At 38.7% G+C, this 23,388-nt stretch overlaps 1 protein-coding gene across 1 annotated transcript in view; it reads left to right on the forward strand.

Moving 5' to 3' along the window:
- Positions 1-22,243, forward strand: part of zfpm2b (zinc finger protein, FOG family member 2b) — a 102,899-nt gene extending 80,656 nt beyond the window's left edge. Inside the window, exons 6-8 of the mRNA XM_036565921.1 lie at positions 15,173-15,379; positions 18,199-18,423; positions 19,763-22,243. Coding sequence (XP_036421814.1) covers positions 15,173-15,379; positions 18,199-18,423; positions 19,763-22,122 — 2,792 coding nt within the window. The 3' untranslated portion in view covers positions 22,123-22,243. The remainder of the gene's footprint in view (positions 1-15,172; positions 15,380-18,198; positions 18,424-19,762) is intronic.
- The last annotated feature ends 1,145 nt before the right edge of the window (positions 22,244-23,388 follow it).

Genomic DNA, 23,388 nt, shown 5'->3' on the forward strand with positions numbered 1-23,388 from the left:
TGGGGGGGTCTATCTGCCTCGCTTCCCTCCATATTCATATTCTACAGCAGCTGTTATCGCTTAAAAGGCTTTCTAATTACAACAACAAGACAAAAACTCCTTGGATACGGTCCAGACCCGCTAAATGATAAAATAAGCATTCACTCTCTCCCTTTCCCTCCCTCTCTCTCTCTCTCTCTCTCTCCCCCTCTCTCTCTCTCTTCCTCTCTGTCTCTCCCTCTTAATCTCCACAAAGCACCTTGGAGTCTGCTCGCCCAAATACATGCCAATGAACGAGGGAAAAGTGCCATTCGGAGATGCAGGTGTCACGTTTGATAAGAAACTTCTGGATTAAAAAAAGGCTGTGGCTAATGAGCAGGCGGGCGAGCCCGTGAGGGTGAAACCATGGGCAGGATTGTTCTCCGCCTGATAACATTCCTCGTGTGAAACAGCCAAATTCCATCATTTAATAAACAGCCCCAGACTCTATCGGAGAGAGAGAGAGAGAGAGAGAGAGAGAGAGGCTGCATGGCTGGGTTAAGTGGGAGACGCTGCATCTCATTAAGACCAGCTCAGCTCGGGGGGGGGGCTTCAGATGTGCCACATATACACATATTCAGGCATGAATGTGACCATCCTTCTGAAATTCTTCCCAAAGTCTTTGCTGGAGATGCTGATGTGGTGGCAATCAAAGTTTCCAATGATGTTTCCTCCCATGTCGGCCTAAATAGGCCTGTTCCTGGTGACGGTAACCGCGGTAACAGCCCCTAGTGATGGTCAAAAAAACTTTAATCGGGCCTGTAATACTGGTATGAACCCAAAAACAGCCTGAGAACTTCCCAGTCCACAGCATCAAGTCTTGAGCCAGACAACATCCTGTCCGACCAGTTTTGAGTCCATGTCTGACGTAAGTCAGGGTCCAGCATGAACTTTTTCCACCTAACTTGCCCAACTGAGAGAGGACTGTCCTGAACAGAGTTTATACTGTCCTGAACAAACATCAGCTTTTAAAAACATTTTTCAAATTTAAATAAAAATCTCTTTAAGGCTGGCTTTATGCGGTGAAACTTTCATGCAACTTGCTTGAAACCTGCATGAAACTAAATTACACTTGCACAGTGTAAAGCAGAATTACTTGGAATAACATAATGTGACATTTATGTATATTAGAGTTAAATCATTTTTTCTACTGCTGTAACGTTAATGTTCTGAGCTTTTCTTAAGATGGTGATGATATAGGATGATGATGATGATTCATCATGATGATCTCCATGGACAATCCACACTGCATCCACACCTCAAACAGACTCACTCTGATATCACTGTAAGTTTAATCTAGCAAATCTATACCTGCACATATAGACTGACATATTCTACAATATCTTGTATAATCCAGAATATATCGCTGCTGTCGGGACAAAACCTCGTACCTCCATTTTTGTCATTTTTCATTTTTTTTATGTTGTGTCGAAATGTTATCATGAATGGGCCGACAGAAATGGTCCAAAAATTACTTGGATTAATTAAAAGTTCAGAACGTTTTTCATTGTCCTGTAAAGTTACCTTTTTGGAGATATGATGTTTTGCTCTGACAGCAGCGATATATGTAAAAAAATAAATAAGTAAAATTTTATATATATATATATAAAATCGATATTCTATCCTCTGTATACCCTGCTTCTCATTCACCTACCTCAGACTCACTAATTGCATATTACGTTAAGTGACTCTTATTAATCCCACCTTTGCATTTTGACCCATCCGTGCAGCACATACACACTAGTGAACACACACACACCAGGGGGCAGTGAGCACACTTGCCCAGAGCAGTGGGCAGCCCTGTCCACGGCACCTGGGGAGCAGTTGGGGGTTAGGTGCCTTGCTCAGGGGCACTTCAGTCACATACTTTCAGCTCAGGGGATCGAACCGGCCACCTTCCGGTCACAGGGCTGGTTCCCTAACCTCCAGCCCACGACTGCCCCCATGTTTGGAAATGTGTCTTTTATTTCATGACTTATATTACTGTTACAAACTGTACATTAGGAATGGTGCAATACTGGTGTATATTAATATGACTCTAATGTGTCTATGTAGAGTGTAATGTGTATATATGTTTGTTTTAAATATATTTTTAATATATTTTTGTATATAAGTACTACAAGGGGGCTACGGACCTAGGATTATCTCTCACATTCACACCTGTGTAAATGTGATGTGGCAATAAACGTGATTTGATTTTGATTTGATCTTGATATTTCAAACACACTGAAGTATCTGTTGGCTCATGGTTGCTGTTGGCAATTTGGGATATAAATGCAGTTTATTGTCCGAGTCTGTGGCAGGTTTACGCATGATTACAGACCCGCAGTGCTGCTCTGCAGATTGCAGGGCTTTATGGGGCTGAAGCTTGTAAAGTGCTGCTCAGCTGTCAGAGGAAGTTTGGCTGTTTAGACACACAATAATTCTCTGTATGGGGTCAATTTTGCCCTCACTGACTGAAATTCAGAAGCACAGATGGGGGCACTTTGCAAAATACACAAGCTAACACCATCACATTGATTAAGTACATTTACAAAGTGGTGAGTATACATGTATGAATACATTCATATAAAAATAAGTCTGTATATGTAGTGATTTAAGGGTAGTGCTATTATGCAGTGCTCCTTGGGCACATTTTCCCTGTATTTGTGTATAAAGGGGCTAAAACATTTAATATGGGGGCATTTTTTGAAATAGACCATTCTTATGAAATGGAGCAGCAGTTATGGACTAATGAACTGTATCACTGCGCTGTACTGTTTCACATATTAGAGAGAATTTGAGTGGAATTTCACTGACTCTTCAAAATTTCTGCATAATTAAATGGATGAGATGTAAACAGAGTCGTTCAGAGTGGTTTGGTGTGAAACGCTCTGTTCTAGAGAAACTTACAGAGTCAGAATTGTTCACAGTGGTGGTGATAGGAACCAGACGTCCACCTCTAAAAGCTCCCTCACAGAAAGTCACTACATTAAAAGTTTATGAATTCACTGCCTGATGACTGAGACACTGTTTTACGATAGCTTTGAATTAAGGTTGGGCCTAAAACATAAATGTTTTTATGATCCATTCTTGGTGGAGGGATACATAACATGTAGGATGTTGTGAGGCAAAATAGTCCCCAAAGAAAACTTATTATTTCAGATTTTCCACTATTTCCCATCATCAACATTCCATATAAACTCAGAAGACTCGTGTAGGTTCACTGGTGGTTCTGGATAGTAAATAAAATGTCTATATTTGTGTTGTAGTCATGGCGACCCCTGGTTCCTATCACCACCACTGTAAAGACATCTGAACCATTTCACACCAAACCACTCTGAATGACTCTGTTTACATTTCACTCACTGAGTTAGGCAAAAAATCTGAAAATTCAGTGGAATTCCCCTTTAATATATATTAATTTCTGTTCTGTTCATCATGAAATGTTCACACAGTGTGAAGGACAGCTGGTGTTTTAATGGTGTAAACAGTAATAATGGAGCTCCTTCATAAACAGCTCTGTTCTCTCGGCTGGAGACGCTGCAGTGCAGACTGAGACATGGTGACATCAGCACTCAGACTGCGGCCATCAGCAACAGACTGAGAGGGCCAGAGGTCATCAGAGGTCATCAGCTTAGACAGCAATGACAGAGAAGGGGGGGCAAAGAAAGAATGAAAGAAGGAAAGGGAGAAGAGGAAGAGAAATTGTGTGAGAGAGAAAGAAAGAAAAAGAAATGAAAAAATAGAATAGAAAAATAGAGAGGGAGGGAGACAGAGAAGGGGAAGAGGAAAGGAAATGGTGAGAGAAAAATAGAGACAGAACAAACGAAAGAAAGGGAGAGAGACAGAAATGGGACGAGAAATGGTGTGAGAGAGAAAGGAGAAAGAAAAAGGAAAAAAAACAGAAAGGGGGAGAGAAAGGGAAATGGTGAGACAGAAAGAGAAATGAAGGAGGGACAGAAACAAAGAAAAGAGGGAGAGGGAAACAAGCAGAAAGAAAAATAGAGAAATAAATAGAAAGAAGAGTGACAGAAATAGAGAAAAAGACAAAACAGAAGAAAAAGAAATAGATGGAGAAAAGGGAGAAATGGAGAAAGAAGAGAGACAGAGAGGAGTAAACAGACAGGGAGAAGAAAGAGAGAAAGGGGGGGGTGGTCTGTCACTCAGGGGTTTAGTTCAGTCAGTACAGACTCGGCGCTGCAGCTCTCAGTAAACTGACTCTCCTCACAGCGAGTGAGTAAAATGTGAAACACTGCAGTTTCAGTTCAGTTTATCAGGCGTCACTGCTGATCAATAACTAATAAGACTGATTCATCAATATACAAAACCTCACAGAACCCTACACACACACACACACACACACACACACTCAGCCTGGCAGCACCTCACAGAGAGAGAGAATGTGTGTGTGTGTGTGTGTGCGCAGGCTGGTGGATCAGTCAGGGCCCAGGTGTGAGGGCAGATGGTGGAGGGTCCAGGGCCAACGGGCTAGAGAGAGAGAGAGAGAGTGTGGAGGGGAAAAGTAGAAAGAGAGAAGGGAAAAAGGAGAGAGAGACAGAGAGAGAGAGACAGGAAAAAGGACGGGGGGACGGGGGGGGGCATGAGGGACAATGGGTTGACATCATCAGTAATAATACTACTTTGTAATATGTTTAATATGTATGTGTATATATATGATTAATGAGAGAGAGAGAGAGAGAGAGAAAAGAAAAAGAGAAGGAGGGGAGAGACGAGAGAGAAAAGGAAGAAAGAATGAGAAAGAAAGAAAAAGAGAGAAGAAAAGGAGAGCGAGAGAATGATGTGCTCTGGCCTGTTGGTGGGCAGTTTGATTTATTGGTCAGTTGGAGGGAAAATGCAAGGTCAGACTCAGCGCTGCTCCGTCAGACTCGCTGGTACTCGTCCAGTTTAAAGAGCCCATATCCATTAAAAATCTACTGTTTTTGTCTTTAATGTACTGAAAAAATAACCACATGACCATTTTCCAACAACTCTCTTCATCCCTCACAGCTAAATGAAACGGGCTATTTTTTACAGTGCTTTTAGGATTGATATGTAAATGACCTCTGTTCTTATTGGCTGCCCACTACTGTGCCTGTTTACATGCTATATTTACGGCATTTGGCAGACGCTCTTATCCAGAGCGACTTACAGTGTGATCATTTTACACAGGTAGGTGAAGGTGGTGTTAGGAGTCTTGCCCAAGGACTCTTATTGGTATAGTGTAGGGTGTTTACCCAGGTGGGGGACTGAACCCCAGTCTACAGCGTAGAAGATAGAGGTGTTACCCACTACACTACACCAACCACTACATACTACATCACACTGTAGACCTTAAAGTGAGAAATGATACAACGATCCATGATACAGGCCCTTTAATATTAAAATAAAAAATAAATTAATATTAGCCTATTTTACAGTGCCCTGCACTACAATCCCCAGCATGCACTGCAGCATAATGTGCATTTATTATATTTAAAGTATTCATATAATATTTTGAGGTTTACTGCAAGTGTCTGTATTTTGCTGCTGATGTTTTGCTGTATTCTGAATAAACAACCACTTCAGGTTACGCATTAAAAAATGAAATAAGAACCCAGCCGTTCTCTGGCCCACATATTTGTTGAGATTTTTTAATATGGTCCTTTTAGAGCTTGAGTTTGACTCCCTGCTCCAGAACGTCTCTTATATTTTGTTTAATTATTTCGTAGCTCTCACATCCCATAAACCTGGATCAAAGAGGTTATGCCACATCTTAAACTTGAACATCTGAAGCATATTACCAGAGGTTCAACCAGGAGGCTTTATAAATGCTGGCAACCATTTTTGACACATTTTGAGACTGAGCATTCTCCCTTATTAAACATATCATAAAGGTCCTTTAAGTTTTATTTATTTATTATTTTTTTAATTTATTTTCCTTTTTTTCTCCTTTCCCCCTCTTTTGTTTTTCTCCCCTTTCTTTCTTTCCCCTTAAAAGTTTTATTTCATTTCATTCATTCTCGACTTTAGCTAGGTCTTAGAATACGTGTATGCAAGGATTGCTGTTGGTGGGTTTAGGGGCCAGAAGAATTTGTCTGGAAGTTGTCGGGAAGTGCTTGTGCATAAATATTTTAAAAATCAATAAAAACATTTGAATAATAATTATTTCGTAGCTCGTTGAAAAAAGTGGAGAAATTGTGTAGAAAGTAAAAATTATAAACTTTTTTAAAATCCACACTGCATTTATGTTTGTGCGTAAAAGAAGTCATATGACTTTATTGTATTTCACATTATTTATTCAGCTAATGTTAATTTATAACTTTGCTTTCTACCAGCAATAAGAGTTTATCCACCTCAAGTGAGAGAACAAACTTTAATGTGAATATTGGTGAGTTTATTTTATATTTACACTCAAGCCTTTTTATTTGATATGTTTAAATATGCATAATAATATGTTATTGGAAATCTTAGTTTCCAATTTGTTTTGCTCTCTCCTATTTGTTTATTAATGAAATATTCAGATGTAAAATCTAGAGTGTAGGTAAGATAGTCCTTTATTAGTCCCATAACAAAGAATTAGATTTGTAGGTAAAAATAAAATAATCCTCCTTTACAGTAAAATAAAGCTCTGCTGGTCGTTCAACACAGTTTAACAATAAATGGTCTTAAACTCTGGAGTTAATGTAGAACTGCTGATTCACCCTTTAACCCTGAAGATCAGCGCAGACTGCTGGTCACCATAGCAACACAAACAACAGTCTCGCCTAGCTAGTACATAACGAAACAGCAAAGAGAGAGATTTAAGATGAACATCGATAATTTGGAGATGAATGGACTTATTAGCGTTTATAATCACTCCAGCTGGTTTCCTGATACGTTTAATCTGCAGCGAGAAACTGACAAACACTAAAAAGTCACCAGGCTGAAGTCGCTTCTTATTCACCAGCTTCTTGTTCGAATTTTCCCGTTCCACCTTAAATGGTGCGGCAGTTACATTCTGGCACCTCAGGCACCATTTAAGGTGGAACGGGAAAATTTGAAAAAGAAGCTGATGAATAAGAAGCGACTTCAGCCTCTTAAAAGGTGGAACATTAAGAGACATTTTACAAGAAACTGTTCTACTTTTGCGGAAAAGTTTCCTGCTGCTGATTTCGCTTATATTAAATTTGTTAGACTAGTTCATCAGCACATACTGACACATATTTACAGCCAAGATGGTAAAATGGACACAAAGTGTTGTGGCTCACGAGGTGACCTAGACGAATTTAGCAGGAAGGAAATTAAATGCTACCATTTCTAGTTCACAGTGTGTGTTTGAGGGAAATGAGAGTCCACAATAATTTTAACTTAATAACAATAATAAACTGTCAGAACAAAATCTCACATCTCCATAATGCAACTTTACAGGAGAAGGAAAAAGCCGGCAACTGTTTAACTTGATATTAGTTCACTTTTAAAGTGATTTATAGTATATAATATATTTTTAGTTATTGTTTTATTTTTATTATTCTGTTCTTATTTTAATGTGGCCAAGCTATCATTTTACATCTCTTATTTTCATTAATTATATTTTTTATTTATCCTTATTTTATATTTATTAAGTTACTATACAGTTGTAATGTTAATGGTTTAGTGATTGTATTTGTTTTTTTTTTAATTTACTACTACGATTATTATTACTTTTTAGCATTTGATATGTCTTCACTATTTAACTCCTCAGGCCCTGATCTCTGTATTGGCTCAGCTACACTGTAAATGAGGGTCTCCCTCAATGTAGTTTAAATAAAGGTTGATTGAACATTCTTAACTTATGATGGAGGTCAGTGTAAATGTTTTTTTTATAGTCATTCTGGACCATTTCTATTAAGACATTTATCATGAAATTTTCACCCGATATAAATCTCAGCTGGAGTGTTCAAATTACAACCCCATTTCCAAAAAAGTTGGGACGAAATGTAAATAAAAATAAAAAGCAATGATGTGCAAATCATTTAAACCCTATATTTCATTGAAAATAGCTCAAAGACAACATATTAAATGTTAAAACTTAGAAATGTAATTGTTTTTTGAAAAATATGTGCCCATTTTGTATTTGATGCCAACAACACGTTCCAAAAAAGTTGGGACGGGGGCCTGTTTACCACTGTGTTTCATCACCTCTTCTTTTACCAACACTCTGTAAGCGTTTGGGAACTGAGGAGACACTGCTGTAGTTTTGGAAGTGAAATGTTTTCCCAATTTTGCCTAAAATAGGATTTGGCCTGTTATCAGTGGTGACCGGTCTGGACTGCAGATAGGCCAGTTTAGCGCCTGGACTCTTCTAATAGAGAGCAATGCTGTTGTAATACATGCAGAATGTGGTTTTACACTGTCTTGCTGAAATAATCAAGGCCTTCCCTGAAAAAGACGTTGTCTGGATGGCAGCATATGTTGCCAAAACATGTATATATCATTCAGCATTAATGGTGCCTTCACAGATGTTCAAGTCACCCATAAAAAGTAAAAAACGGCGATACAGCAGAGATACAGTGACTGAATACTAAAGCTTAAGCTGAACTCATTAGGAAGTCTTTCATTGAATCTGTTTATAAGGAGTTAAATAAAAGCAAAACTAACGAACACTTAAACACACTGCACAGCACTAAAACAGCACTAATACACCATGTAATGTGCATGTGACTGTTACCATTGGCAGCAGTGCAAGTCTGAAACGTCAGTGAGCGAAGAAAGCGCCACCTTGTGGCTGAAACGCCACTTGTTCTCTCTCTCCACCACACATGCACACCTCCAACCCGTGTGACTGGGGCTCCTCCAAAGACGCGCTTTTTTATTGCGTAAAGTTTCTCTAAGTCCTGTACTTCCTCCCTCTCTTTTGTGTGGGCGCTCAGAAAGCTCCAAAAGCTCTGTTTTCTTTTCAGCTCTGATGAGTCAGAAAACTTGTCGCCTGATCCAAATATTTGCTGTGATTGTGAGGGAGAGAGAGTGAGAGAGAGAGAGAGAGAGAGAGAGGGAGAGAGAGAGAGATGCATGCATTTTGTTTATTCTTCTCTTTTGTCTTCAGCGCGGCGCGAGCTGCCAGAGTAAACGCCGCCGGAGCCAAAAGCTCTGAGCTTCACTGCCAAGATTTAAACAGCAAAAAGAGCAAAAACAGGCTGAGAGAAAGTTCAGCGCAGAGCACTTCAGCATCCTCAGTTCAGTTTAGACTTAGCTAAGCATAAATATATGCGCGTAAACAGCAGGCATCTGTTTCCTTTACCCAGAACACTAAATACACATAATTACTCAACTTTCAAGAAGCCAAATTCAGCCTATTTTCACCGTCATAAAAAAATTATGGCGTCGATGTGTGTGTTACTCAGTGGTCTGCTGGACCCACCACATTACTGTTTAATAAATCAATACAGCCACAACAATTTATGTAAAAATACCAGATGTTTAAAAATATCACAAGTGTCCAGCGTAGGGTTCTCCTTTAGCAGCTGTAGCCAGTCAGCAGCCTGTCCATGTTGTCCACCCTCACACACACACACACACACACACACACATACACACACACTAACAGCAGGCCATGTAGGAGGAGAACAGAGTGAAAGACACAGCACCTCCACACTTTTCCCCCCCGCAGTTTCACCCAACACCACATGTGTAATATAAATGTGTGGGGGGTGAACAGAGTGAAGACACTGAAAATGGGTTATTTTATATGTTCTTCACAGAAAATGAGCAAAGAACAAGAATCTGAGGATGAAATAATAATAAATCACATCATTTTTTCTTTACGTAAACAATGAAAATGGGTCCCACAGACCTGAACACAACACGGGTTATAGCGTTCCTGAGAAAGGTCCTAAGAAAAAGTCTACGTCAGATTCATGACGTGTTCTTAAAGCGCAGAACTGTTCTCAGCTTTGTGCTCTTGAGTGTGTGTAGATTCTGTTCTTCCCTAAGAACAAATCCCAAACAAGAAAACACTGATGAGTCAGAATCTTCATAAAAACTGTGTAAGAAATTTCTTCCTCAGAACGTTTGGCTAATGAGGCCCAACTCTTTTAACTCCGACCCATTCACATCTGCAACTAATCTTTTTTATGATGAAGAAAAATCCCTGTTCTATTATGATTAATAAACTACACAGCAGATGTTGGCACATTTTTAGCAAATATTACTTTTTTTATTACTGAATATTACAAATATTCAGTCAAGGCCATCAATTTTATAACTTTCTTTTTTAAATGTTTTCAGTTTACAGCAGAGGTCTTAAATTCCCGGGGGGGGGGGCACTATCCTGGTGGTCTTCTCCTAGAGCAGTATTTTAAGCATAAATTTTAACTACATAAAGCTGTTCATCAATAATTCTTAAATTATTATTATTTTTTATTATTAAAAGTAGTAATACTATATACATTGTTTAATTTCTTTACATTTTTATTTTCTTTTATTTAATTGAACTTTTAATCAAGAAGCCAAATTCAGCATATCGCGGAATTGTTGTTGGAAATAAACCTTGTATCTATAAATAATTATAGCTTTAAAGGAGAAGGAAAAAACATACTTTACTTTTAATGCAAGTCAATGGAACCAGACTTGGAGGTTTTCCAAGTAATTTTGGGCTGTTCATCATGAAATTTACACAGAATATAAAGGGAAACTGGCATTTTCAAATTAGGTCAGCAGCAATTTTTTTTCATTTTAGACTTCAGTCTGTTCGTCATGAAATGTTTATATTTATGTATCATTCACATTATGTAAAAGACAGCTGTTGGCTTCAAAATTAAAAAAAAGGAAAATGTAGTCAGGTTTACGTTTAACAGCAATTATATAGAAAGAGGCACAAACGCACACACAGTATATAATTTATCATTTTATTCACTGTTTACAGAAAATTTTAAATATTTAATAAACAAATAGAAATTGTGCACTAAAATTTAGAAAATATATTAGTGTGTTCTCTGTAGTCGTGTTAATTTATTTTTTATTATTATTACAGGTCCAGTTAAAAATGAGTTTAATACAGTGTGTACAATTTTTAATACAATATTCATTTAAATAATGTTTATTTCACTTAAATTATAGTTCATTTCATTCATTTATTTATTTTATGTTTTTTCTTTAAATTTCATTTAAATAAAAACAATAATACTCTTTAATGTGGTCGTCTAAGCTGGTCAGGTGGTCTGGACCGAAGCGTTTAAGAGCAGTAATATCTCGGGTTGCCGTGATGGCTGTAAAGGGTCTGTTTGCTGTAGAAATGAATGATGTTATTTGTGTGAATTGCTTCCGTCTTCACGGCTGAGCAGAGCCTAATGTCTGTGCACAGATGGCACAGAGGCTGCTTCATTTGGCTGCGGGTTTCTTCACCATTTTCTGACTGCTGGTGTTTATAGGCAGCTCTGAGTGTGAAGCGTGGAGCAGCTCCTTTATCCTGTCCTGTAGCACGAATTAAACCCAGCCTGAATGCCGTTCACAACTTAAAGACATGAGAAAAAGGCTTTAGCGACATCTCTGTGGGCTCTGATGTAGAGGACTGTGAGGTTAGAGTGATCTCATCACCCCAAATTAGTCAATATGTGTTTCAATATGGCTGCTACTGTTTTCAGGTATGCTAGTGTACTTTAGTCCATACTTACAGATAAAAGTGTGTCAGAAACCACATATGTACGTCTACTTAACAGGGAATCTCTCAGATTTTTCAAAATTCCTGCATAACTCAGTGTGTGAGATGTGAACAGAGTGATTCAGAGTGGTTTGGTGTGAAATGGTTCAGATGTCGTTACAGTGGTGGTGATAGGAACCAGGGGTCACCATGACTACAACACAAATATAGACATTTTATTTACTATCCAGAACCACCAGTGAACCTACACGAGTCTTCTGAGTTTATATGGAATGATGATGATGGGAAATAGTGGAAAATCTGAAATAATACGTTTTCTTTGGGGACTATTTTGCTTCACAACACCCTGCATGTATCCCTCCACCATGAATGGAGACGATGTCTCAGTCATCAGGCAGTGAATTCATAACCATTTCATGTAGTAACTTTCTGTGAGGGAGCTTTTAGAGGTGGACGTCTGGTTCCTATCACCACCACTGTGAACAGTTCTGACTCAGTAAATTTCCCTAATCAGAGCGTTTCACACCAAACCGCTCTGAACGACTCTGTTTACGTCTTAAACATTCAATAATACAGAAATTGTGAAAAATCAGTGGAACTCCAGTTGTGCTAATTAGTGGGGTATAAAAGCTTGCATTACTCGTTAGCTACTTTAGCCTCATAGCTCCAGTGTGAAGCTAAAGAAGCGCTGAGTCGTCTTCTCACAGTGGAAGGATGGACAGAAACACCTGTGGATGCTTTCAGATCTGAAGCAGCTTGATTTTCTCCTCTCTCTCAAAGATGAAAGCTTTAAGTGCTGTTTATCTGATGGGGGCAGTGTTGGTTTCTACCAGGTCTTCCAGGTGGTTGTTAGGAGCCACATTTTCTCTGTAGCTTTTAATCAGTTTTGGACGTCACTCTTTCTCCTTTCTTATGCAAGTGAATTATATTATATCTAATTTAACTCCAAAACAATTAATAACTTGCACCTAATGGCTAGAAATTAAATAAATGAAGGATGGTCTCTGAATTTTGCACAGTACTATATATTAAGGGTAATGGGAAAAATTGTGCAAACAGAATTATTGCTTTGATCATCTTGTTTTGTGTCTTTTTTGATGTGTAATATGCTTAAACTGGGCTTCCACAGCATTAGCACTCATACTGCAGAATGTCCAATTACTAGCCTTTTAACCGAACCAGCAGAAATCATCACAGGTCGCGTTTTTTTTTCCTTCGTTTGACGCGTTGTCAGTGTTAATACATCTTTGAAAGGTAGCAGTGCGTGCGCCTCGTCTTCATTGTCCAACAGCCCAATTAGTCCATGTCCTAATTCTGGCGTTTAGCGGCGGCGTATCATGCCTCTGCTTGTTATCTCTCTCTCCAGACTTTTGTAAATAGTCATATTTAAAACTTTAATCCCCTCAATGGAAGATGAAGCGCAGACAGAGAGCCTGTCATTTACAGAGATAAATGTTATCTTGGCCACAAAGCGCTCTTCTCCCTTTTGCCTGCCTAATGAGTTTGTTCTTTAGGACTCCAGTGGAATGTTTCATCCGCCGCTTCCGCAATTAGATAATGCTGCACTTTTATCCAAGATGTCCGTTCCTCTTTTTCTAGAGGAATAAAAAAAAAACATACAGAGTCGTCTGCGGTATATCGTCCTCTGCTTGTTTTGCCATCTTCAAAGGGATGCATGCATGTATGGGCATTGTTTGTGGGCTCAAAGAACAAACTGTGGGAATTTTTAATTTTTCAGTTACCTTACAGAGAAAAGTCTATAATATATCTCTGCTGCTTAGGTTGCCAGATACTCCAAGAAGACGAGAAATGCGTCTATGAAGCAGTGAAAGAATGGCCCCAAAAAAAAAGCCCACTTAGATCAAACTGTGAAACTAATTTACTAGAACATTAAGGAACACAGAAGCGAGGGAGGCTCAAAGACATGCTGTGATCCCGAGGTTAAAGAGGAATCCTCATTTAGTCATGCCTTTATCTCATACAGCCATTACCGGGCGTCAGAAAAACGCCTTTTTCAAGGCAAACGTTCGCAAAACTGACCAGCGTTCACCATTAGAAGCTGCAATTGCCAAAGCAAAAGCATGATGTGGTTTTATTTTCTGACTTAAAGTTCATTAAAACGAGGAGAAATCATGTGAGAACAAATTCTGAACTTTCAGTCCACACCACGTTCGTGTCTGAGTTGGAAAAAACAGACAAAAATCACAAGTGCAGACAAGAACCTGTGATACAGAATGTAAATCAATATGTAGCTATGATGTTCATTATGTAATTCTAAAAATACATCACAGTAAATATTTAGGATGAATACAGTGTGTAGCAAACCGACAATAACTCAAAGACCTCAGAGGGTTTATGTTATTAATAAACCTCGTATCCATAAAATGGTAACTTTACAGCAGAAGGAAAAAACCTACTTTACTTTTAATGTAAGTCAATGGAATCACTGTTATAACACTGTGTGTAAAGGGCAACAGGCATTTTCAAACTACGTCAACAACTGAAAAACTCCAAAAATGGAGATACGAGGTTTTGTTCCAACAAGCAGCGATATATATATATATATATATATATATATATATGTACACACACACACACACACACACACACACGCATATGCAAATGTTTGGGCAACCCTGGTCTGACATAAAATAGTGTAAATAGTGTAAAAATAGTGTAAATACATGAAGACATCCTCTACAGAGACACTTCTGCACATTTTAATGCACAATTACTGTTTATTTACTGAATTTAACATATGAGAAAAACAGAATGTGGTCTGTACAAAAGCTACAGCACAATAAGATGTTTATCTTTTGGCTAACTGGCGTCACTCATATCTCCACATTTTTATGAATATTTGATCTTATTTGACGGAAAAGTCTGAAGTGCAGACTCAAACATGTCAATGCAGAATGCAACTATGTAGTAATGTAATTTTAAAAAATACATTTAAATAATTTTAGAATAGAAACACAATGTACAATGAGGTTAATGATTTGTATAAGTGTATATACATATATGTGTACGTAGTGAGCTAAAGGTGACCCCCCAACAGTACAACAGTGGTTTTAAGGTCTGATTGCGAACCTTAAATAAGTTTGTCCAGGTGAAAAGTTCGTATTTGTACCTTTTAATAACCGAATGTTTTAAAACAGAACAGTAAAATAAAAGCCTGGAGACGAGACGGGGTGTGTGGAGTCAGTACAGCTTAGAACATATCATTTCAGTGGATTATGGTTCAGTTATGTTCCCTGACTAAAGGTACTGAGATGGACCCTTGAGGGAACCACCCCAGTGGCACTGCCCCAGTGACAGTTTAGTATCTTTATTTCTGCGTAACGATACATCGTGACTGAAGTATGAGGTATATTTCGATTTATGCGTTCAAAACTGTAGCTTTCGTTATATCGTTATATTTCGTTATATCATGTTCTTTACGTATCAAATAAACAACTCTTCAGAAATCGGAAAAGAGAAGATGTTTTTTACATCGACCTTAAAGGGTGAAATAATACAGCAAAACAATAACTATACACTTGTAGCAGTTAATAATGTCTCTCACTCTCTGTGTTTCAGGAGGACAGATATGGTGCTCTACCACACGGAGTGTGATGGAGGGGGAGGAGCTTGCGGCGTGCGCTGTGGATTTCTGCCCTCAGTTCCAGACAGCAGGCTCCGCCCCCCATGGGCAGGGCATGTACCCGGCCAGGCTGCTGGACGGCATCCAGCTCCTCCCCCAGCAGGCCGCCATGGCCTCCATCCTGCCCAACGCTATCGTGAACAGTGAGTGTGCCGTTATCAGGGCCTGTGGATGGGCTGATTAATGTGCTTGGTTAAAAATGGAAATCTTGTGTCAGGGATCATCTTGGCTCTGATGTGCATGCTCAGAAAGGATAAGAGAGTCACAAAGGACTGCAGACGACCTTCGGTTTCAGGATGATATTTACGTTCATTCATTTAGATTCAGCTTTCTTTGATGGGCTCTGTTGTGATCCGGTACAATAAAATAATATATAACGTGATGTCACTGTCAGATCAAAACTTCGCAGCTGCTTTATTTTGTACTTTCTACACTGTTTGAAAACGGCAGCTGCCCTTTACATAACATTGTGTGGACATTTCATAACAAATGGACCAACAGAAATGGGCCCAAAATGTATTTAATAAGTTTATAAGTGCACTGTAAATGAAAAAAGTGACTGAGTTAACAAAGTTTTTTGAACAAACTGATGTTTTAATAAAAAAATTAAGTCTGTAGAAATAAAATGTAATTAAAGTTCAGTGAATGGACAAATGTTACTTAAAAACTTCCTTCAGAATTTCTGTACTACTTCGGAATGAACAGTTAAAGTAAATTAAACTTACAGACTTAAATTGAAATTAATTTTTTAATTTACTTTTGAAAAAGTGAAGCAGTTGGATTCTCAACTTAATTTCATAAGTACATCTCCTGAGCTCCTTTCACACCTCCTTTTTTATTATTATTAGTCTTTATTCTTTATTCTGTTTATTGTAATTTATTACACATTTACTTTTCCCTCTGCTCAGTACTTGTTAATAGTGTATGTGAGGGGTGTAAAACTCAACCAGTAAAAGGGCCATATTAAAAATCTCATCAAATCCGTGGGCCAGAGGAAAAAAAAGTTTTTACTTCAGTTTAACATGCTGTAACCCAAACTGACCATTATTCATTCAAAATATGCAAAAACTTCAACGATGATATATAGACACTTGTAGTAGATCTTGAAATTTTACATGGAAAATAATGAAATATTCAAAATTTAAACTTCCCCAGGTGCTCAGTCTTTTAAACCTACCTATTTGCTTGAACTAGACCCCTGGCATCCTTTCTTTACTGCATGTTCATTAAGACTTCGGCTCAGTTTCTGAGCAGCTGAGCTGAAGTTAAGTATTTATGTTGGCTGAACTGAAGCTGAAATGCATTCTGGTGAAATGACTGGTGTGGAACTGTTTAGAATTGTGTAGAATTGAGGTGTAACCACTGTCCCATACATGGTTGTTGGTTGTTAGGAGAGTCTGAGCGCACATTATGTTGCACTGCATGCTGGGGACTGTAGTGTAGCACAATGTGAAACTGGCTAATATTAATAGAAAATTTAAGTACCTTTGCGGGCCTGAGAGGATTGCGTAACGGGCCTGATCTGCCTGCGGGCCTTGTGTTTGACACATGGGGTCTGTTGTGCTGTCTGGTCTGTTTAATATATTACATGTCATACATGTGTGACTCACCAAGACAATTTCCTTGTATGTGTATCATACTTGGCGAAATAAAGCGATTCTGACTCTGACTCTGATTTGAACAGTTCAAAACATTCTTAATTTTGAATGCAAGTGAATGTAAAAAGATTTTATTCCAATTCATTTAGGAGCATTTCTGTCGGTCCGTTGCCATATTTAATTGATGTACAAAAATAGTTTTTTGTTTTTTTTTGGACGGTGACGTTATAGTTATGATATTTATTATGTTATGTAATTAATATATCATTCTAGTTCAGAAAGTTTAAAGAACAGGTATGTCTCAGCCCCCAAAATTCATAAGGGTCTTGCTAATTTTAAATTTTACATTTTCATCTTAATGCAGTGCCTGTCCTCGATAACAATACTGCAGTAACTGCTTAACAAGTCTACTGTAAACAGTTTTAGTTACCTATTAAGTATACTTTAAGTATAAAGTACACTTTGTATAAAGTACAAATTTCACTGTAAATGAAAACAGTACATTAAGAGTTAAACTATTTAAATAAACTGATATTTACTCAAGAAATAAGTTTGTAGAAATGAAATGTAACTGAAGTTCAGTAAATGGACAAATATATTACTTATAAACTTGCTGATCCTTCTTATGTACTACTTTACATTGGAATGAACAGTTTACGTAAAATAAACTTGTGGACTTAAATTCAAATTAATTTATGAATTTACTTTTGAAAAAGTGAAGCAGTTGGATTCCCAGCTTAACGGTTTACAGTGTTTAATACCGTCACTGTCAAATAAAGAAACAAACAAAGCAAAACAAGTATCTCCAAAACAGCAGCTTTACAGGAGAGGGCAAAACATTCCTAATTTTCAATGCAAGTGAAAGCAAAAACATTTTATTCCAGTCCGTCCGTTTATCAAATTTTTTTAAACAATGTAAAGAACAGCTGCCATATTCAACTGACGTTCAAAAACAAATATATATATATATATATATATATATATATATATATACACAAAAAACATGGAGGTACATTTCTTTTTAGACAGTGACAATATATTTATTATGTTATGTAATTAATATAACATTCTAGAACAGATATGTCTTATCCCCCAACTTTCATAAGGGTCTTGCTAATTTAAATTGTACTTTTTCATCTTAATGCAGTGCCTGTCCTCATTAACAATACTGCAGTAACTGCTTAACAAGACTGGTGTAAACGGCTCTGTTTTGGACAACTTTGCAGATACCTACTGAGAAAGCTTTCATAAAACTGCTGATGGCCTCTGGGTGTTTTTAACTTAGAAAATAACCTTTTAAATTCTTTGATACGGAAAACTGTACGATCAAATGTGACCCTCCGTTTTCATTTGTTGTTCTGCAGAAGACATATTTCTGTGTAAAGCCTGCGGCATCTGGTTCAGGAGTGAGAGGAACCTGCAGGCCCACCTCATGTACTACTGCAGCGGACGACAGAGGGACCCTGAGATGGTTGCAGAGAAACAGACTAATACAGGCCATCAAATGCCTCGCATCTGCACATACCCACAATGCAACATGAGCTTCTCGGGGTCGCACGCTCTAGAAATGCACCTGTCCACACATACTGGTGAGTAGAGAGAAGAAATCCACTTTCTGCCACATTAATCCACAAAAACGCAGAGAAATGCAGTGATGGCTGGTTACACTTTCAGAAATAAGGGTATGAAACTGTCACTGGGTCAGTTCCCCTCTTGTCACTGGGGTGGGACCATCTCAGTTCCTTTAGTCAGGGAACATAACTGTACCATAATTCACTGAAATGATATTTTCTAAGTTGCCAATATTTGCATAAACGTTTGTCCGCTAACTTTCTTGCTGATAAAAAAATGAGATAAATTTAGATGGAAACACATTTGCCCAATATACATGCATGCAAAAGTTTAGGCACACCTGATCAAATTCCATGTTCATTTACTAAGTGTAAGTAAGTTACACATCCTCTACAGAGACACAGTACTGCACATTTTAATGCACAATTACTGTTTATTTGCTAATTTAACATATTGGAAAAAATAAAAACATAAAATATAAAATGTTCCATTTTGTTTGCAAAGGCCAATGTATGTATATACTACAAATAAACTGAAATTGTGCAGTAAGATTTGCAGAAAATACTGTATTTAAGTGCGTCTCTGTACAGGATGTATTGACTTATTTACTTAGAAAATCAACAAAATGTCATTTTGACCAGAAGGTGTGTAAACATTTGTTTATGATTGTATAATGTAAATGCAAATAGAAGTTGGTATGCAATATGAGAGCAGGCAGCAGGTACCGGTCGACTGATGAAGAAATTCAAACAGACCTCAATCTTATTAAATACAGCATAGAAAATAATAAACAAACGTGAGGTATTTACTGCGGATGTAAAATATAAAGATTTCTCTTTAAACTCGCTTCCTATTTCTCAGAAATGCTTTTTTCTAACGTAGAAAGATTCTCTTGTACAGATAGAAATGCAGCCTTTTGTACATTTTTGCAACATTTCAGTGTTTCATTTTAATTTAATCTGACAGCTGGATGGAAACCTGGCTGTTCTTGTGTGGCAATAAAGAAACTTGGACATTACTGTACAAATCAGAAGATTTTAGTGTTTTCTTACTCCAACATTCATAATGCACATATTTCCATTTATTTTCATTTTTAATATATTTTGCATAATTTACCAAATGAATTTAACATTTATGACAGATATATCTAAGACAGATTTATAAAATGTGTAGCATACTGAATGTTTATAAACATACATTTATACCAAACAAAAATGTTATGTTTCATGAATTTTACATTTTATGTTTCAATCATATATATATATTTGAGTTTACTGTATAAATTAACATACAAATTGTTTGTATGTGAAAACTGACTATAATCAGTAATGAGATTTTTTTTTTTTGTCTTGCCAGCTTTCAAGACTGAGGAGACACCTGCTGGAAGCAGTCTGAAATGCACTATTTGCGACTTCACAGCTGACACTCTTGTGGCTCTCCAGCCCCACATCCTGTCCCATCTATCTCAGAGCGGACTCAGGTGCGGCCACTGCCACTTCACTTTCCAGACGCCCCGAGAGCTGTCCAAACACCAGGAACTGCACAGACACGGTAGCAAGCTTGCTCAAGAGAGCGAAACGGAGCCATCTAAAAACCTCGGTGCCGACAGTCCGAAGCACGGTAGACGCGATTCAAGCAGGAAGGACACCATAGAAAGTCCAGCTTGTCGAGAAGTGGTTCAAAACACGGAGCAAGAGAACGGAGAACAGGGGCAGTCAGTCACAAAGGCAGAGGTCAACTCAGGAAACAGAGCCAGCTTCTCCTACACGAGAGTGAAATCTGAGCCCTCCAGCCCCCGTTTGGCTTCTTCTCCAATCCAGCACCATATAACCCCAGCATTTCCAATGCCGCCCTTCATGCCCCATGTTCCGTTCTCACAGGAAATAACTGCTGTCCCACAGGCTTCTGAGATACTGGCTAAAATGTCAGAGCTGGTCCATCGAAGGCTGCGCCACGGTGGCAATACTTACCCCCCAGTAATGTACAGCACGCTGGTCCCAAAAGGAGCAACATGCTTCGAATGCAATATTACTTTCACCAACCTCGATAACTATTTGGTTCACAAGAAGCACTACTGTAACAGTCGTTGGCAGCACATGGCCAAGCCGCATGACTACACCAGCATTTTGGACAAAGCAGCAGACCCACTGAGCCCTAAGACTGGGGGCAGTTTAGCTAACATCCTTAATGCCGGCCATCCCTCTGAGGTTAAAGGTCCCGATTCCACACAATTTAACCCGTGTGACGCTTTCAGCGCAGGAGGCAAAGCTCCCGAGGAGTTTCAAGTGCAGGTTAAAAAAGCATCGACTCCATCTGGTGCAGAGGACAGGCAGAACGGCATGCAGTTAGACTCGAAGAGTCCCAAAACGTCCCCGACAGAGAACGAGAAGGACCTCAGCCAAACTACCTGCGATGCCTGCAAGATCACCTTCAGTCGCCATGAAACCTACATGGTGCACAAGCAGTATTACTGCGCCACCCGCCACGACCCACCCATGAAGCGAGCGAACAGCAACAAATCACCAGCCAACCAGAAGTCAGTGCGAGCTCGCAAGAGAAGGAAGGCGTACGAGATGGCGGTTCACGATCAGGAGCAAATGCAACCCATGGGGCCGCCTTCTTACCTTGGGATGCCGACTATCAGTAGCGCTTTCATGTCCCAGGATGCAATGGAAAGTTTCAAGGACCAGATTCATCAGCGGTACAGCATGATCCAGGGTTTGGTTCCCAAACATCCTGAACCTTCCCTGACAGTCACAAAATCAGCCCTTGTGTCAAAGTGCAATGCAATAGCCCAAGAGGAAGGTGACGCGCCCATAGATCTTAGCAAGAAATGCATGGCGCAGTTTGGTAAGATGTCACTCCCGGCAAAGGCGCTCATGGACTATCATGAATGCGCAGTCTGCAAGATAAGCTTCAACAAAGTTGAGGATTACCTTACCCACAAACAAAACTTCTGCCCAGGTACTGCTTTGGACAACAAGCCTCCGAGCGTCAAAAAAGAAGGTTCCAGAAATGCAAACGGTGCCACAGAAAAGTCCGGCTTCGAGCATCCAGTTCAGAATGCCAGCACTGTCCCGGTACATGCTGTGACAACATCTGATGTTGGAACATCTCCTGAGGTGCATCCAATCTCCATAAAAGAAGAAAGCAGCATGCAGTCTCTCGAGAGCTACTCAAGCGCAGCTAAGAAAATGAGACCAGATGAGCAGATATGGCCGTATTACGAGATCAAACCGGCCGATTACGCCACAGGGATGCTCGGTACACAAAGCGAGCGGAGGCAGAGCCCGAATGAGGGCAGTGAAGGCGAGAAAGACCAACCGATGCCAGACGGGAGCCATATTAGCACTGAAGATGGTGAGGAGAACCTGAAAATCACAGCCATGGGCCAGACTTTGGCCTTAAATGACACCCTCCAGCCTGAGAAGCCAGCAGATCCAGAAAAGGAGCCCACTCCAGATATCCACTTGAGTTCCTCAAGCCCAGAGGCAGAAGGCTCTACGAAAACCAACGAGAGCATATCGGCTTCATCACCAACCTCCAAGACTGAGGAGATCCCACTGAGCATTAAGAAAGGCTTGAACGGATCGCTCTCCACGACGGCTAACGTCAAGTACTGCCGTCCTTGTGACATCCAGTTCAATAACTTGTCAAACTTTATAACGCACAAGAAGTTCTACTGCTCGGCACATACGACAGAGCATGTGAAGTGAATCCTTACTTTTTATCTCGATGCACCGTGCCCGTTTACACAACAGCAGGCGGACAATCAAATCAGGAGATTTATCCTTCAGTGATTTAATAGTGAATTTTGAAATGTTTGTTGAAAGAGTATTGTGTGTAATATTTTTCGCCTCTTTGTGACGTATTTATTTATTTCCGAAAATATTTCTAGATGAAAACAAATACAAATTTGAGATAGGAATAATAATAAGACTTCATCTCACCTGGAATCACACAAAAAGGCTACACATTTAGCCAGAGGATTCTGGAAAATTCAACTTTGGAAAATGGTTAATAACGTGCAAAATACGCTGTAGATTGCAGAACATGTCTCTGCTTAGACCCCCATGTCAACATTTTTGTAGTCCTAAAACATTCATAATGAAAGTCCTTCAGAAAAAAATGGCATATTTGTCAGTATGTGTAGATTCTAGTTTGTCCTTGTTGTTATTTCCAATTGTTTCCATTTGAATGTTTTGTTTGATTTTGTTTATATATTTTGCTGATGCAGAATTCTTCTGAAAAGTACCTGTACGTGTTTGCTGGTTCTCTTTAGTCTCTCTTTTTAAGACTTGGCTTCCAATGCAATACTTTTTGAAAGATGAACCATTAGCAGTATTACGAAAGAGTGACTTTTTTGCTCACTTGGACCCCAGAAACTGTCTGGAAATGTTTACTTGTCTTGCCGAACACAAGGGAAAGGGGTTTACACTTGAAAAGAGGACTCGCTGTAAACTTTACAATAGAAAAAAGAATAATATGTTGTCAAAAATGTGTTGCTATGCATGTACTTGTATGGAATGAAATTCCAGATGTTTGACATTTCGATTTTATGTGGCATCCAAATTAAAATTCTAATCTCAGGATTGAGCGTATGCAGAACAGTTTTTTAATATGATCCAAAATGATTTAATGTTTTTATAAAAATGATTTCATATTTTATTTTTGTACCACTTTCTCTCATTTTTCTCACATTTTGTAATGTTGTGATGACTTAACCTTCAAAACTTGAGGCCACTCAGTCACACACATCCTAGACTCAGTATAATATTCTGAGTACAACAGCACCTCCTGGTGGTTCTCAAGAGTATGTTTCTTCTTTTTCATATGGTGCATGGAAAATTCTCTTAAAAAAATCACAAAAGTCAATGAATGTGAATACTGAAATTACATCAGAGCACTAAAAAACAATGACTAAGATACTAATAATCAGAATCGGATGCAATATGCTTTATTCAGATTGTACTTGAAGCTGA

The sequence above is a fragment of the Colossoma macropomum genome, unplaced genomic scaffold, assembly GCF_904425465.1.
Source record: "Colossoma macropomum unplaced genomic scaffold, Colossoma_macropomum, whole genome shotgun sequence".
NCBI lineage: Eukaryota > Metazoa > Chordata > Actinopteri > Characiformes > Serrasalmidae > Colossoma > Colossoma macropomum.